An 18,954-nucleotide genomic window follows, 5' to 3' on the forward strand; every position below is an offset into this window, starting at 1 on the left:
GAAAGCCATTTGAAAGCATAACAAGCAGTCTGATCTCACAATACTTTAACTCTTTCACCGCCAGCGTTTTTAAAAAAAGTTGCCAGCCAGCGCCAGCATTTTTCATGATTTTCACCAAAGTTTAATGCCTTGCAGAAAATGTTCTTCTTTAAATATATAAGCATACAATATACCAAATGAAAGAATAGACCCTCTGCTTTCAAACAAAAAAAAACGTTTCATCCTACCTTCAGTGGTTCTTTTGTAATCAGCTTTTGAATATGGGTAGGTTTCTGCAAAAACACCACATTTTGAGCAAAAAGCAGAGATAATTCCATTTTTGTGACGGACTTTTCATAGAGATCCCATTCAGAGCGATCTTTAAAACAGACACGGACATGCAGCAGCTTGCCATAGGGCAATACTTCCGGGTTTAAAAAGTTGCGGAAGGGCACCACCTGGTGGATAATAGCGGTATTGCGGAAAGACAGACAATCTCGTCATTGGCGGGGAAGCGTTTTCTCTTAATTGACAAGATATCTCGTCAATGGCGGGGAAAGAGTTAATTCAGTCGGTCTGTGCAGTTGATGTGCCTAACGACATCCATCTTGATATATGGATATGATTTAAAGCTATCCATACAGAGAAGACAAAAAGCGTCATGAAGGTAAAGTAAAACGATTAAGAGCACGTTCATGTTTTAAATTCCTATTTAGTCTTGACTAACCATGCAATAGATTTATTATAAACCCTTCAGTCCAAATCTCCAAATTCAACATTAGTCATATGTGTTTTGTTAGAAATGTCTGTATGCATCATGTCACGCCTGACTCAAAGGTGTAACATTATAGGAGGCGACATCATTTTAAACATAATCTTTCTCAAGAGTATGTTTCTGGCCGCCGATTGACATGCCACCGGTGTACACAGGTGTACATGTTTATATACATATGCAGATGTTTGTTATAGTTTTTCTGACAGCTATCTTGGTTTTATTTTATTTATAATTTTCTATTTATTCCCTGATGTTCTACATCTTTTAAAGAATATATTTGGCAGAAGACCTTGTTTTCTTACCACTAATGTAACAGATTAAGGCGCGGGACACACCAAAGCTTCTTTATGCGGCTGAAACTGCCATTTTTTACCATTCTGACAGTGTTAAATACATGGATGGTTCAGAAATGCAAACATTGTGCGGCTTGTGCTCCCAGTGTGAACCTGTAACCCTTTTAAAGAAAAGGCTGTTGACATCAATGAGGAAGCATGAAATTGAGCTTGCATTGGAAGAAGCATTCGCTTTCATGTGTTTGTGAAGAATATGCATCGGGGCAAAGTTTGCAGAAATGTCATTATTATAAAACTTCTTAGCCTAACATAGCTTTCAAAAACCGAATAGCTTCTAACAGAAACCGAAATGCCACTGAGATATGGCATAGTGTTCCTCATTGTGTTAACAAACAAGTCAAAGCAGAAGAAGATTATAGTCAATTCTGGCTGCCACCGTCTGGAAGTGTCCTGTACTGAACACAATGGCCTGAAGCTGACACATTAAATTATAGAATATTTTCAAGCAGGTGGTGAACGCAGCCAAGGGTTCGGCCTGATATAGTCCTTCAACTCTCTGGAGCTTTGCTTTCTTTTGTCCTCTTCTGCTGTAAGGCATCTTAATATCCGTCACGTCTAGTGCGCCACACTCTGTACTTCAAAAGATATTCTGATCAAAAAGAAGAGCAGTGGAGAGCTCACCGAGACAGCGGTCCGACTGCTTTCTTTTTTCTCTTGTATCTTTCGGTATCAAAACAATATGTGGCAACCTTTCACACACAGAGGGTCACACACCTCTGCTCCTCAGTCACATCTCTCTCTGTACTACAGTTCGTGAGAGTCAATGGTGCTTTGTACAAGAGCCTGATTAAATATAAAATATTGATCAAATCTGCCCTTAATACAGTGAAGATTTATCATCAGATCCATTTTGTTGAAATGTATGCTCAATACACGGATGATCTCTCCCAAATGTCCTGAAGCAGTTTTGATCATAAATGACACATTATCGTGTTTAGATCACCATCCCAGCCCTTAATATAAACAAGTGGAATATTGCTCTCTTTCCACTTATGTTAACTGCAAGTAAGTTAATGATGCACTAAAGTGATACCGAAAGCTAATTGTCTAAACAGATTGGTTCTGAAGGATTCAGGACCCCAAGAATGGACAAGCGGTGTAGCGAATAGATGAATGGAAAGATTAGAAATGAATAGGGGGTTATGCGACTGAACAATACCCAAGTTAATTGACTGCTCTTGGTTTATGTTGCCATTCAGAAAAAGAAATGAAGAGCGTTATTATTTGATAGCCCAATGTTTGCAACAATTATGTTGTTTAAAGATTTGTTTTCATCTTTTGTATTAAAGATCTAGAGGAAACAATCATTCTGTATTTAAACTCTGCTAGCCAAACAGCACAGACGTAGACAAGATGGATGAGTTTCAGAAGCTGTTCATAAAGCAAGCTGATCAGCAGAAGTAGACTTTTTTCAGTGGCTCCAATAGATATGGCTGGGAATATTGATTATAAATCATTATTACATTTTATTGATGGTGATTAAAAAGAGGCTTGAATTTGAAACAAATTAAGTTTATTTGAACTTTGCCTCTTCTTCATTCTCAGTTGTTTCTGCAGTTCTGTTTTATGCTTTGTGTAGTTAACAAGTGAATATCTTAAACTGCATCATGTTTTTTTTTTGGCTGCATACACAACAATACTACAAAGTATTGAGAATATAGAGTATTATAAATGTTATAGACTGACATGCAACACTGTCACCTTAACATTCTCATCTTTGCGATAAGTGCACATATTATGGGCAAGTATACAAAATAAAATTCAGTTGAAACAGGTATACAGTATATAAACCTCCACATGTATTATAGCCTCCACATTTCACATTATTGTCTCTAACAGTAATAACAATACCAGATCTGTTCTCTCATCTTCACCCAACCGATTTGAAATAGTTTGTAATAGAAACACCAAATTCGTGTAGTTTAATATCCTTGGTCGCTGTCAAGATGCATGCTTAAGTACTCGATAGCTTATGAAACTGTCGACTAATCTGTGAAAGCCCTTCCTTTGATAATAATACTTTATATGTACGAAAGCAAATTAAATAAATTCCCTCTTCTGAGTTTTCATGTTCATTTTTGCTGGAAACAGATTTGCATATTTATTTTGATTGGTCAATTTTGAGTCAAATGTGGGTTTAATATGTCTCTTCTGGCATATGCTACATGGAACAAGCTCGAATAAATGCATAATTTTTATAAATCATACGCAATTAAATTACGTTACTTGCAAATTGATTAAAATAAAAGGTAATTTAGTCATTTTCATTTTTGCATTTGTTTAGAATAATTTTCTACCAATCTCCACCAGTGAGAAACTCATTCCTGCCCACAGCCGCCGTTTTCATCTTGTTTTGAATTTGTTCTGGGGGTTTTAGATGAAACATGCAGTCAGTTCTCAGTTTAAACCCCCTTACTAGCAGATTCTCGTATTTTCAGACCAATCTTCCTCTGATCCAATGGCACTGAGTAGTTCTGTCTTGTGCTCCCATGTGGGAGAACCCCTGGACTGTAGAGATGAGATAGAGGTGAAGTGAATCACAGCTCCTGATGTAATCTAACCCACCTGTAGAGAGACACAATCATCTTCATACACACCCTTGTGATTCAGCCATGGGTACAAGGCAAATCTTGCGAATGCTTGTGAAATGTTTAGCACTGTATCTAACAGACAACTGCTGCGTTTTACCAGATATTTAAAATATTTTTATTTATGTTTTAAATCTTTTTTATACATTTATAATTTAATAAATGTTTAATAAACAATAGGAATATGTTACTTATATGGTATAATTGTTTTTATAATGCTATTACATTATATTATTATTACATAATGTATATATTGTATTATGTACGATAAAGGTAACATTTTAGGTCAATCTCAACATTAACATAAAATATCTTACTTACTTCCAACATTTTCATTAGAAGGAGGACAATATGGAGCTCAGATGTAAAAGCCGCTAAACACCACCTCCGTCAAAAAATTGCTAATCATGGCTGCGTCCGAAAGCTTATGCAGCTGACTTAAAGCCATTTCACACGGTACGCGGCAACCGCGAGTGTTTAGTTCTTTATCAATAGGAGACGTGCGGAAAGCGGCAAAACGGGGGCGGTTACAGAGGTGAAGCGGAGTTTTTCCACACGCCTTGCTTGTGCACCCAAAATCCTAATCCTTCTCCGGACATGGTACTTCATGACAGGCGCCATTGAAGACTAAATACTGCACAAAACGCTTCCAATACAAGAGAAAAGCTGAAGCCGCGCGGCGATTTTGCCGCTTACCGCGTACCGTGTGAAACGGCCATTATTGTGTCGGTGCCTCATGAGACAATGACCTTGATGGCATGATGGCAGCTCAGAGAACTGCATTCGGACAGACTTCATAGGCAGCGTAATAAAATTCTGCTCAAAATATTAACAGAGAGCGCCTTTGTGATAACTAATCCCATATTTGAACTACAATATTCAACTTTATTTAGGCTAAATTTGTGCTACAGCTGCTTCTTGGCCGCCATTTTATTTTGTTAACTCTTAACCAATCACATCCCATGCGTAAAATTGTGGGACAAGATGATGAAGGTATCTCAGGAGACAGGAAGTAAACTCTACATTGGATTTGGACGTGCTTGGAATGCTGCCTCCTAAGGAAGCATTTTACAGCTTTCGGATTCAGCCTTTAACCGAATGCTCTCAGTATGTATTATACATTCATCTAATACTTGTGCTTCAAATCAGCATTATCCCAGCCTTGGGCCATTCAGATATACCGGTTTGTTAGTATCCGTTAAGAGTAAAAAATAAAAAAGCTAAATTACAAGAAAACGAATCAGATGCATTTAGAGGGTTTTGGGTCTGAGCTCTGCATATTTTACATCTAAAATATTTTATTTTATATATTTATACAAGCCATAATCAAAGACCATTAGGTAATAAAGACTCAAACATCTGCATACGTTAATACATAATCACTTAAAAAGTCACATAATCTCTCTCTCTCTCTCTCTCTCTCTCTCTCTCTCTCTCTCTCTCTCTCTCTCTCTCTCTCTCTCTCTCTCTCTCTCTCTCTCTCTCTCTCTCTCTCCCACCCTGTGCTTTGTTAAACAAATAGTTTGCAACTTCTTTACATTTTTTTTGCATTGAGGTGTGTGTGTAAACCAGTAAGAACTGAGGTGTAGCTCCACAAAGACTGCGTATGCCGTTCTGTGTATGTCAGTATAATGAGAATGTGAATTAAAATGGACAGCCACCTGTCTGCTGCAGTTTCCAGCATCATTACCAGTGTCTGAGGTGCAGGTCAGGCCAGAAGATGTTTGTTTCGGTCTGTTCTCCATCAGTGCACACGCCCTCAGTGGAATATCTAAACCTAAAAGAGAAATCTACACAGCATCGCTGAATAACTGTGTCAGATTTATTATTAACAGTTAGATGCGTGCACGCACATTTACTGTATAGGTAAGGTAATACAGACAATATATTAGCAGATGAACAAATAATACAAAATTTTAAATATATATAGATTTATACGTCTGCTGATGTTTTAACTTTGGATACAGGAGACTGCTATCGTGAACACATATCATTATGATAAAATGTCTGGCTGAAATGCACTGCATGCAAGTTCTGTTTAAGGCGTTTGTCAAATGGACGAATGTAAATATTAATATGTGTCCTGTGGTTTGAAGTTCTTTCATGGCAGTTTAATTCTCAGTTAGACAAAGGTTAAGTGCAGTAAAGTGAGTATAGCATACTTTTCAATTGTTGGTGGAAATTTTCTGCAATCAAGTCATCACTGTCACTGCCATTTGCCAGAATATAAATGTAGTCAACAACAGGACCTCATCTCATCTTTCCTAAAGCTCTGTAATGCTGTGTCTTCTTAGTTAAGTTTGTTTGTTTGGAGGGCACTATGAAAAAAATTAACGTAAGGTTTTTACGAAGGCAGATAACGGTGAGTGGTCGCGCTATTGTGCATTCATATTGTGCACTGTGCATTCTACCCCCGAACCTAAGTGAACCGCGCCTGGCCATGGTACAGAGCGATAACACTACAAACCAGGCTTTGGGGCGCTGGTTCATTTAGTTGGGATCAGTGGCGGTTCTACACGGAGGCCAAGGGTGGCCCGTGCCTCTGTAGACATGTCCCTGGCCACCCCTGTGGCCACCCCGTGCTGACCAAATAAAAAGTATAAATTTATTTTGATTTTACACGCGAGCGCCAAAAGCGGAACTAATGCGACGCAACGTTCTACACGGGCAAATTAGAGCGGCGCACCCAACCACTGTAGCTGGCTGCAGGTGCTGCTCGGCGAGTGTCTCAATTCGTTCTCAATCGCCCGATGTTGAGAATGTGTATGCAGGTTTGGGCACTGGTAAGGACTCTAGCTCACTTCACATTGGGACACAGTTCACTTGTTCTCCTGTAACGTGGCTGCTTAAGCGCGGTGATCATTCACAGCTGTTACTCATCAACCACCGGCAAAACCAACATCTCGCTAACTTTTTAAAGTTTACGCATTGTAAAAAGCGCTGTAATTATGCTCTTACATATACGTGCATAAAATTGGAGGAATATAATTAAATGTTACATATACAATTTTTTACAATTTAAAATAAATATTATTTTAAATACTGATTAGATTGTGGTCCCTAACTTTCTAGCAATGTGTATTTATATGTAAACTAAAACAAACATTTGTCTTTATAAAAGTTTGCATTTCATAAAGTTTATTGAGAAGGCTTGCATGATTTTCGGTTGGGTGGCTTTAGAAAAGAGCCCAGCTCCCCGTTTGCACCTGCACTCACTCTTTTATTAAATAAATATTTATATGATTGTAAAGTAAAATAAATTTTACGGGGCAGTTTCCCGGAAAGGGATTAGACTAGTCCTAGACTAAAATAAATGTAAGAGCTGTCTAAACGGAAAACAACTCGCAATGCCATATCTTAAAACCCTGCTGAAAAAAAACAGCATCAAACCAGCATGGACCAGCATGGGAATTATGCTGGTCTTTGCTGGTTTGATGCTGGTTTAGCTGGTGGTCACCAGCATACCAGCAGCAAAACACAACATATGCTGGTCTTGCTGGTATGCTGTTTTTTCAGCAGGGAATACACCAGTGCCCTTTGTTTTGCTTCAAAATGCACACAAGTAATGTATTTAGTAAGGCATGTTTGTTAAAACTAGTTATATTTCCTAATTAAACTAAGGCCTAGTCCTGTCTTAAACTAATTCCTGTAACCACCCCTATAATCTTTTAATATAATTTCTTGCCATTTTTTATGTGCCCCTCTGGTAAAACACTGGCCCCTCCTTGGCCCCCCTAGTGAAATTCGTCTAGAACCGCCACTGGTTGGGATAATGTGAACGCGCCCTTACAATATAATAATTGTAAGCCTCTGTAGTTATATTTTTGTCATAGTGTAGCATCTGCAGAACACAGACCTTATTCACCACAAAGAACATTAACATTTATCATCCATTTGTAACAGATGAATGAACACTGTTAAAATGCTGCTGTATACATTTAGTCCATCTGTGCTGGATATTTATTCAGTCTGGAAAATTCTCTTAAACAAAATCATCATCTTTTTTCCTTTTACCCTAAATTGATCAATTTTAGGCCTTTGTGTTATTTGTTTTTGTATACTCCAGACGGCTTTGATTTTCTATAAGTCTGTTCCATAATAATGTCTGTTTACCAGGACCTCAAGCTTTTGTCTCGCAGTCAAAGAACATATTTGTTTCATTTTTCATCTGTCTGAATCACAGAGATGTAAGGGCAGTGTCAGTGTTGTGTGTCTGATTGTAGTGCGCAGTAAACCAAATCAAGGCTTCGATTAGATGGAGAACCATGAACAGATTAAGAAGTGTGAACTCTTCAGAATGTTAATCAATGCACACAATCACAAATCACACCATGAGTAACATGAGAGGGAAACTGAAATAATGACAAATGATTACTGTCATCTCACACTTCGTGAGAATCGTGTGCTGGATTATTAAACTGCTCGAGTGTTAAGAGTCAAGACAACCTAAAGTCTATGTTACATTGTTGTATTGATCCAACCTAATACAAAATAAGCTTTGCTTTATATCTACGTGAATCATCTTTTTAATGTAAACCAATGCATAAGGATTATATTTTATATTTAATGCAAATAAACTCATTACCATGGTCACTTCAATGAAGTAAGTTCTGTTTGTCATCATGTGATCTTGGGTAACGAATTTTGAAGAATATATGGCGGGGGAATTTGACTTTACATACAAATCTAAGTGGAATAGTTATACAGTTTGTCTTTATTTTAATGTTATACCTAATAATGATCTGACGTTAAAAGGTAGTAAATGCTAATCCACATTGTAGAAAAGTGTCTAATAGTAACTGTTTTGTTTATTAACACGCTGCATCTACTATAAACACCAAGCAGAATGAAGCAAATCAGTTTAAAATAAGACAAAAATAAACAACATTTGACAAGTAATATTAAAAATAATTGAAATATCTGTATCCTGGATTTCATTCGCACCTGCAGCATTGTTAAGGTAAAAGGTCAGTCAGTCACTTCGCCAAGGCAGATCCAAAACAATAAATCCCCAACACCCTTCAAAGAGCTCACATTTCTTTTGATGGGAGTAGGGAATGGAGATGGTTTCCCCATTTAGGGCTACTGTAAAAACATGGCGGCACAAAATGGTGACTTTCATGGAAGGGGACCCGTGGTGTATGTAGATAAAATGGTTCATTGTAATAAAAACAATACAGTTTATTGCGTAAGGTCTTTATACACCACTGATAATTTAGTTATGGATATTATATTGCATGTCTGTCTTCTAAAATGTACACATTGCACCTTTAACTAATGATTCATAGCATGCAGATAATGCGCTAATGTGCACTAATTTTTTTAAGGTTCTTCATTTTGCTTAGACAATATAGTTTGATGTAACACATTTCTATTGGTTTTTTGTTCAAACACAATTGCAATGCATATTACTGACATCTTTTCTTTCAGAAAGCATCATATGCAGCGTTTGGGGGGGCACTGCCTCCCCAGATGAGAGGCGATTATGATTTTGTTGAGCTATTAATGAAATGGAAATATGAGAATCTTATATTTTAATGGGTAGACTTAAGGCTAAAACAGTTTTAATTTATGTATTTAAAATACATGAAGCTGAACTCTCTCATCAAATATAGCAGTACCCTTATTTGCCGGTAGGTGTTCCCCTAAGCACAAACGTAAAACTTTGTTTATGGAAAACACTCCTCTTAGTTAAAAAGTATGATTTTTTTGTGAAATTCAACAAATCAAGTTTATAGCTTTGTCTGTAATGTTCACCCAGTTCAAGTTTAAATTAATTTTGTGGAAATGGGTATTATGATTTTATTAAAAGAATCATATGACCAGATTTCATGTTTTCCTTTGTGTTTAGAGTGTTAAAATATGTCTGTGCATATAGAAGATCTGTAAAGTTTCAAAAGTGTGAGTTTCAAAAACAAAGAGATCTTCTTTGTGTAGTAAAGCCTCCTCTATGCCGCCTTAAAACATTTACTGTACACTGCCCTATTGTATATGCAAAGATAGAGGGTGTAACTTTCATTCGTGCTGTAGTATTGTTGCTGCCACCATGTCGTGGAGACGCTGTATGTATTGTTGCGAAAGGCAAACTACTTTGTACTTTCTGAACATGGGGTACAAGGGTGGATGTTCACAAAGGCTTAAAAAGTGGAGCAATTCCAACTTTGCAAGTACACTTTGGCTCTTGTGATTCACAGCCTGCATGTAGTTTATGTTTTCATATTTAAAGAATTTACTATTGAAGATTCAAACTTGAGCAGTGTAGAGTAAGCACGTGTTTGTCGTTTCTACTATTACAAATGCAGACGTGGTTTTAATGTTTTAGTTTCCTTACCTTACCAATCTTTTAACTCTTTCCCCGCCAGTGTTTTTCATGATTTTCACAAAAGTTTAATGCCTTCCAAAAAATTGTTCTTCTTTAAATATATAAACAAACAATATATATCAAATGAAAGAACAGACCCCCCCCCCCCCCCGCTTTAAAAAAAATTATAATTTCATCCTATCTTCATTAGTTCTCTTTTATAACCTCTCAAATATGGGTAGGTTTCTTCAAAAACACAAAATTTTGAGCAAAAATCTGAGATAATTCCATTTTTGTGAACGACTTTTGATAGAGATCAGATGCACACAAACATACACAGAGTTCTTTCTCTTTCATGTGAGGAGTTACTTCCGGGTTGTATAAGTTGCGGAAGTGCGCCCCTGGTGGATAATAGCGGTATTGAGGAAAGCCGGAAATTCTCTTCATTGGCAGCGAAGCGTTTTCTCTTAATTGACAAGTTGTCTCATCAATGACGGAGAAAGAGTTAAGTTCTGCTCAAGTTGCGCTGGGAAAGTTGATCGATCAGCTTGGTCATCTATGTTTTCTGGGTCAGATTCAGGCTTGTATTGATAAGGCAATAAAAGCGATATTATCTCTTGGCTTTCACTATTGATCCCAATCTTTCAAACATGGTAAGGAGCGTCACATTTCCTTTCATGCAATTGAGGTGTTCTGCCAAACACAATGCACTGGATAGCTAGCCAATTGGATCACACAGTGCTTTCTCAGAGCGATGAGCTTTTTATGTATGGTATGTGGAAAATAATGCGTTTTTTTACCATAAACCACGCAAACACATGGCATTACAACAAATACACAAAATAATGTTGTTTTAAGCAATAAAATATTGACCCTTTAAGTTAAACTAGCCACCTGGTTTATTGTGTCATTATTTTAGCAACATGCCAATGTCAGACTCTTAGAATTAGATGAGCAATAAATGAGTTCTATTTCATGCTATTTGTGTGATATCTATAAATAACATTAAGAGACTCACTGCCTATGTTTAGTGCCTCAGTTCATTCACAGACTTCATAAAATTACTGTGTAGTCAGTAGATTGGCATATCACTAGAGTGTAGGACACAGTTTGAAAGTTTCTCTCAAGCGAAGACACATTTGTCTTTTTTTAACAAATCCATGATCTTTGTGGCAGATTTCAGTTATCTGTGTTGTCTGAAGAGTTAAAGACTTAAAATAGATGTAAAATAGCGAATTTCAATTTATAAATTTCAAATGAATAAATTTTACTTTTTAAAATGCATTATTACACAGCTCATTGGAATGCTTGATTTTTTCCTTAGTCTGTCTCTCTCTCTCTCTCTCTCTCTCTCTCTCTCTCTCTCTCTCTCTCTCTCTCTTTCTCTCTATCCCTCATGGTTTTGCCTCATCAGCAGCAGTAGTCTGCATGTTCAATTGGCTGATTTGTCAAGGGTAACTCCAGAAGATTCTGATAGGCACTTGGCAAATCACCCAGTTGATCTAAAATATCGACCAGCCAGGAAAAGTCATTACACACAATAATGGCAGCAGGACCTTGAGTATGTGACTTAATTAGGTTTCAAATGCCATCAGATGTTCTCGCAGCAACAAAAGACTTAAAATGGATAAAGAGTACCAATTTCTTCTGCACCAATTTCTTCTGCAACTAACATGAATATTTATGTAGATTGTGGGTTTCGTTTGTTGTTGTACTGTTCTGAATCTTAAATTTTGCATGCTGTCATCTTACATTTCAGTTTCGGAGATTAGTCAGGATTAGTAATAAACAGATTTGTTTATGTCGTAGTAATTATGCAAAGCTGAAATAAATATTATTTTTACCAACATACCGTATAATTCTTCCTAAAGCCTATAGTTCACAATGGCCTAATGAAACCCGACATAAAAGTCACTTGTTGGGCTTTGTCAGATTACGGCATAGTGTTTTAAGTGATCACGTTTAGTGTTTTTACAAGCCATGTGTTCAATCAAAATAAAAAATAAATTATTTCAATGTGAAGTATTAAAATTCTTGGTTATAAACATACTATAGCTCAGATGACATTGCATATTGTTGCTAGTTAAAATAGGTTTATTATTTATTCAGCTTATTCTCATTTTCAGTTTTTGAAGTTTAAAAACATAAATGAAATAAGAACATGAGAAGGTAAACTCTCAAACATTAGCAATTCGCTCTTGGTAAAACTTAAACTTCTTCATTCTTGGTTAAAAGACAGAGTATATGTTTCTAAAAAGTCTGACAATGAATTTGGCTTCTGTCCTAGAAAACGAAGATCTCCACATATGATAAAATGTGGGAGTTCATGAGCAGTCGCAGACATTCGGTCATGGTGAAGAGCATCGAGGAGGGGATCCAGCGTGTCCTGACATCAGATTACGCTTTCCTCATGGAATCCACCACCATCGAGTTTGTCACTCAACGCAATTGCAACCTCACACAGATAGGAGGACTCATCGACTCCAAGGCTTATGGAGTTGGTACACCTATGGGTAAGACATTCATTCATTCACCCACCCACCATTAGGTAAAACAATTTACTGAGCATTGGCATCCTGGATAACCCTTCAATAGCAAATGTTTTTCTTCCTATCTGTGTAATTTCATGTCTCTCATTTCACTTTTACACTTTCTTTTTTTCCAATCTTAAAATAACTCTGATCAATATATCATATTTATTTGGTAAACAGTTGTATAAGCAGATAATGTACAGACAAGTACATAAATGCTGTTAGATTGATACAAGATCTCTATTCTTCACATCTACACTGTAAAAAAATATTTGCTGCCTTCATTTTTTGTTAAATCAAACTCAGATTTACAAGTCTTTTAATTTACAATTATTTTGTAAATCTGAGTTGATTAAACAAAACCAGAAGAAAAGTAGCAAAGATTTTTTACAGTGTACGTCTTTCTTTAAAGTTGGTTTTAAATGGTGCCATAGGTATAAATGTTATAGCTCCTAAAATTCCTAATGCAACAGTGCCTCTTCTGTTGTCAATCAATATTTCAAACAGCGATTGAATCAATGCCCCTTTCAAATGTTTGCGTCATTGACCTAATCAATAATCAGTCACTGACATTTCTATCGAGATCTGGAAATTCACACGAAAACATTTCACATCTCATGAAAGTACTCAATTGCGCAACCTCTAGCAAACACAAATCATCAAACAGATTTAACCTTGAAATGTTGTGCAGAGCCGTTTTCTCCTGAAAGTATGTTTCTCTCCGACTGCCGCGTCAACTCAAATCTTCATTTCGTTTTGATTAATGGCTGTCTGCCTCTGTCTGGTAAAGGTGAACCGGCGAGGTTAGCGTCTCTTAACGGCACTCAGCTTTTCTTTAGCGGCTCAGTGAATGTGCTGAAATGCGGAGCCCGAGGCAAACGTGCGTGAAATAGACGAATGGATGAGATAAATAAATGAAAAGAGAAACTGAGCCATTTCCCCTTCTGTGCATGAGATTATCAGTCTCACTAGCAGATTGTCTTAATCCTGTTATACATGCAGCTCTGGGCTGTGTCAGAAAGAAAGAGTCCACACTGAGACTCAGCCTGAAAGCATCTACAATTGTATGCAACACTGCTGTAGACTTCTGAAAACAAGAAACATTTTCCCTTCCACAGGTTTGTAGAAAGTATAATAGGGTTTCTATGTTTTCTGCCACACTAGACTTTAAACTGTATACTAGTAATTCACACTAACATTTTTGGTGACATTCTGAGTATCAAAAGAAAAAAATAATACAGCATTCTATATAACATGCGTGGGGAAAAAGCTGAAGGAAATGGCTGCAGAATAACGTGGAAATTACCTCAGTACTACACCTACAAAACAAATGACCTCTGCATGGGATCGTATCGCATATAAAACGGCATGATCCATTACGTGCAGAATTGCTTTCAAGGGACCAAAATAACCAAGGATGTAGGTGGCACCATGATGTGAGACTCAAAGGCCCGTTGAGCACCTCCAGTGCCAGACAGCATGTCAATCAATCCAGTGATTCATTTCACTTCCTGAATACTAATGCACTGAAGTTAGTGTGCTGTGGCTTTATACGTCTGATCTTTTCATTGAGTTTTAAAGCAGAGATTAGTCAACATGTTGACTTGATACGTGCCGGGGGCATAATAATCTAAAATGCACCACATTTTCTGACCAGTAAAATTACAGAACCAGAACTAGTGTTTACCCCCATTTTTCATTAGCTGAACTTTTTCTATGTACACAAAATGCCTGTTCTCTCAAATATTGTTCACTCATTCAAAATAAAATTAACCTGTGTTTGTTGTCCATAACATACACCTGCCCCACTGCCACCATTGGCCACTCGATCCACAGTGTTGACATCAACAAACCGCTCACCCACATGAAGCCATACACGCTTGTCTGCCATCTGCCCTGTACAATGAAAACCAGGATTCATCTGTTTAGACAACACCTCTCCAAAGTGCCAAATGCCATCGAATGTGAACATTTGCCCACTCAAGTCTGTAACGGGGAACTGCAGTCAGGTCGAGAACCCAATGAGGATGACGATCATGCAGATGAGCTTCCCTGATATGGTTTCTGACAGTTTGTGCAGATTTTTTTGGTTATGCAAACCGATTGTTGCAGCAGCTGTCTAGGGGTTTGATGTGGAGGTTCTGGGCTGGTGTGGATACACGTGGTCTTGCGGTTGGATGTACTTTCATATTCTTTGAAATGCCTTTGGAGATGGCTTATGGTAGATAAATGAGCATTCAATTCATGGGCAACAGCTCTGGTGAACATTCCTCCAGTCAGCATGCCAATTGTACACTCTTTCAAAACTTGCAAAATCTGTGGCATTGTGCTGTGTGATAAAACTGTACATTTTAGAGTGGCCTTTTATTGTGGCCAGCCTAAGGCACACCTGTGCAATAATCATGCTGTCTAATCAACATCTTGATGTAGATGGATTATCTTGGCAAAGGAGAAGTTCTTACTAGCACAGATTTAGACAGATTTGTGAGCAACATTTGAGAGCAATAGGCCTTTTGTGTACATAGAATAGAACATAAGTTAAGCTCAAGAAAAATAGGGACAAAAACAAAATTGTTGTGTTTATAATAGTGTATAAATATATGTGACCCGTCACGGAAACCAGTGACACAAGTCGGCAGCACAAGTTTCGAGATAATGAGAAACAAAGGTTTTTTTTTGTGATTTTCGTTTTATTGCAGAATCTGTTAGTTGAGATCACGAAGAAGCCTCTCCATGTTTGAGATAGCAGTTTTTGTATATTTAAAAGTGTACATGTTGCGGTTGAAATCGGCTTGTTTTTCCGGAGATTCTAGCATGCAGCGGGGGGCGTCATTGTATGTGTGTATATTTACATACTGTATAAGCTTGTGTTTTCGCCTCTGCCCCCAAAGGGAACAGCGTGACTACTAAATAAGGATAGTTCGCCCAAAAATGAAAATAATGTCATTAATGACTTACCCGTATGTCGTTCTAAACTTGGAAGACCTCCGTTCATCTTCGGAACACAGTTTAAGATGTTTTAAAGCTCCTGTTCTGTCTGTGATTTTGAAGCTTTGATTGTATTTATAGTGGGCAATATAACATGTGTTCATGTTTCACGTGTAAAAAAACGCGGTATTTTTCACACAATTTACTTATCTGTATAGCGCTGTTTTCACTGTCCTCAAAACAGGCTGATGTCTTCCTTGTTATGTGAAGTCCCTCCTTCAGAAATACGTATTGAGTTGTGATTGTGTAGTTTGTTTAGTGTGCTGTGATTCGATAGCAGCTTAGCTTAGCAGAGCCGTTTGAGCCAAAGCTGGTGACTGACGTATTCATGTGGACGGAGTTTAGTCAACGAACTGTTTTACTGACGTCATTAAAGCAGGAAATAGAGGGCTGTAGTCCAAACCGGCCGTTTGTTGTAGGCTTTTAAAGAGGAATTCTATTAAAGAAAATATATCGCCTGGCAGTGAACTTTGAGCTTTATCATTTTACAGGTATTATTTATGCTATTATAGCAACACTACACACTAACTAGGGTTTAAAAAATGGTATCAGGAAGAACGTGACCTTTAACGTTAGATTTAGTCCGAGAGCTTTTGTCCCAACCATTGAAAATCTATGTACGGATTCCATGTCCAGAAAGGTAATAAAAACATCATCAAAGTAGTCCATGTGACATCAGTGGGTCAGCTTGTATGTGTTGAAGCATCGAAAATACAGTTTGGTCCAAAAAAAACCAAAATTACGACTTTATTCAGAATTGTCTTCTCTTCCGGCTCAAGCGTGAAGTCACGTGACTGTAGTGACGCGGCTGCCCTGTTCCTCAGACATGTTTACTTTTTTTTTTCAAACTTATAGCGTGGGTCTCCCCAGACTGTAAACTAAGCTTCAGCACACAAAACAAAAGAAAAATAAAAGAAGCCGGGGCGGAACAAATAACAGTCAGCCGCGTCCTACGTCAGCCGCGTCACTGACTTTTTGCGGCGCCGCAGTCGGATGACGTCAAAGTACCGCGAGAGCTCTTCAAGAAATCTTACGGAGTAGTTTAATTTCGACTCACTCTCGCGGTACTTTGACGTCGTCTCTATGTCAGTTCTTGCAGCTCAGCATGAGTCCAAACACACATAAGTTACAGAGAGAATTCTTTATATAATTGGCTACATGTTTTGTCTATCAATATTTTCCATGTAGTCATTGCAGATGGAGGAACGAGCAAGCAATTGGTTACATCCCTAAAGGACTTCACGTTTTCGACAGCGCTGTTTGGATTATCTATAATCAGGGCTCTGAACCGGTTCAAGGAACGAAAACGAAAACCGGAAACGAACGAAATTTTTACAGGAACAAAAACGAAAACGAAAACAAAATCAATTTTAATCGTTCTGAACAGAAACGTTTATTTAAAATTACCATTAACCGGTTAATAACGTTATTTTATCGTTTTCTTTAATATTGTACTTATCAGTGACCAATCATGATTTGAACAGTACAACATGTGACTTTGACGCATCAAGCGTGAGTGACTTTGACACATAGCGTGAGTGAAATGCCCGCGCAGCAGTCATCGAGTCTCCGGCCCGATAGCATTTGTCTTAAATAACCACAAAGCTACCCATCAAATGTTCAGAGGTATGTTTAAGTTAAAACTTGCTTGGAAATATGAAGATGCAAACTGTAACTCAAAAAAGCCAGGGGACTTATACCACTGTCAATAACTTTTTAGATGAGTCGCCACCAAGAAATTCCTTTTCGTTATTATTTTTCTTACGACAAGCTGTCTTAACAAGTCTGTCTGCAATATTGAAGGATGTGGGGGAGAAGTACAGTAGCCGGGAATCACTCAGGGTAACTTACAGAGGCACATTTAACATAAACATCCAGCAGAGTATGCTGCGGTTTCAACCAGAAAAAGACATGATTGAAAACGGGTCGTTTTTTTCAGCTGTTTATACCATGGGCGTATATTTAGGGTGGGACGCTAGGGACATGTCCCTAGCAATATTCAGGGAAGACTGAATTGTCCCTAGCAATAATTTCGACCAAACAATTAATCTGTATTTATATATAACCACTAATGTCCTTCTTATTCTTGTGTTTTCTATTTTTTACTTATTATATTTTTTTTCAGGAATCATTTAAATGAGACTAGAAATCTTTTGTAATCCCGTTCTGTAAAAATGACGCTCTATGTGGTACACAAACGGTTAACAGCTTTCGTTCTCTGCAATGCCCGCCTCCGTAACTCACATCGCTAATATGATTGGCTTTGCATTTCTTTAGTCCCGCCTCTCTAATCACATTGCTAATATGATTGGATTAGCATTTCATGAGTCCCGCCTCTCTAAATCACATCACTTTATGGGCTTGTCTTTACTCGCTACGTGTGATAGGATGGTTTCACTTTGTACAACGCGCCAAAGTTCACTCAACAAGACGCGCGTGGTTATTCGGGCTACAGGTAAGTGAGGAAGAAAGTATTATTATACTCACTGTAACTGTTTCATTCACAAAATACGGAACAAGTTGTGTCCCATAATGATTCAAGGACAGTGTTTTCACCAATACACGACAATCCCATGTTAACCTGAGGAGTTGCAAAGTTTTGTCAACCTTTTATAAATGGGGTGGCAAGGTTATTTAGAGGGTCCCTAATCCATGAAAGAAAATAACCCCAACATGGTAAAAACATGAATTCATGTCATGATTGCTGAATACTTTACATAACTGCACTGTGGTCATTACTTGCACAGATGTAGACATAATGTAAGGTTGCATTTTAAACTTAAAATTATTTTTTTTCACACTGATTAACTGCCTGTTAATGAAAAGAAGATTTAATGTGAACTACAGAAACGTTAAGAAACGTTGTTCAGGAAACAGCATGATATACGTACCAACTTCAACACTGGGATTTTTTTGGCAAAATTAAATTAAGAATTAAATATTAATTGCATATTCTTCATTGTTATAAAGTAAATATGGTTATATCTTACAATGTGATTTTCTTTTTTTTTTTTTGACAAAGACTTAAACAGTTACTGTTTATTAGGCTCTAGGACAGTGGTTCTTAACGTTATTCCTGGAGGCCCACTGCCCTGCACATTTTGTGTGTCTCTTTTATCTGACAGACTCAGTTCAGTTCATGAAGATCCCTTCTAATGAGCTGATGATTTGAATCAGGTGTGTTAAATAAGGGAGACATACAAAATGTGCAGGGCAGTGGGCCTCCAGGAATAACGTTAAGAACCACTGCTCTAGGACATAACGAATTGTTTATTATAAATTTGGGATGGCCGGGGGTGGCGAGTCAGATGTTACTGAGTAAAGTGCATACTGAGTTGTCTGTTGTTTGTGTCAAGTAAACGGTGATAAACAGTTTTTGCAATGCAACCATTTTATTTATGTCCCCACCAATGCCAGAATCAAACCTACGCCCTTGGTT

At 37.6% G+C, this 18,954-nt stretch overlaps 1 protein-coding gene across 1 annotated transcript in view; it reads left to right on the forward strand.

Annotated features, from left to right (window-relative positions):
• The window catches only part of grik2 (glutamate receptor, ionotropic, kainate 2), a 257,567-nt gene that overhangs the window by 213,919 nt on the left and 24,694 nt on the right, over positions 1-18,954 (forward strand). Inside the window, exon 14 of the mRNA XM_065246360.2 lies at positions 12,284-12,509. Coding sequence (XP_065102432.1) covers positions 12,284-12,509 — 226 coding nt within the window. The remainder of the gene's footprint in view (positions 1-12,283; positions 12,510-18,954) is intronic.

This window comes from Paramisgurnus dabryanus, chromosome 13 (assembly GCF_030506205.2).
Source record: "Paramisgurnus dabryanus chromosome 13, PD_genome_1.1, whole genome shotgun sequence".
Lineage (NCBI taxonomy): Eukaryota > Metazoa > Chordata > Actinopteri > Cypriniformes > Cobitidae > Paramisgurnus > Paramisgurnus dabryanus.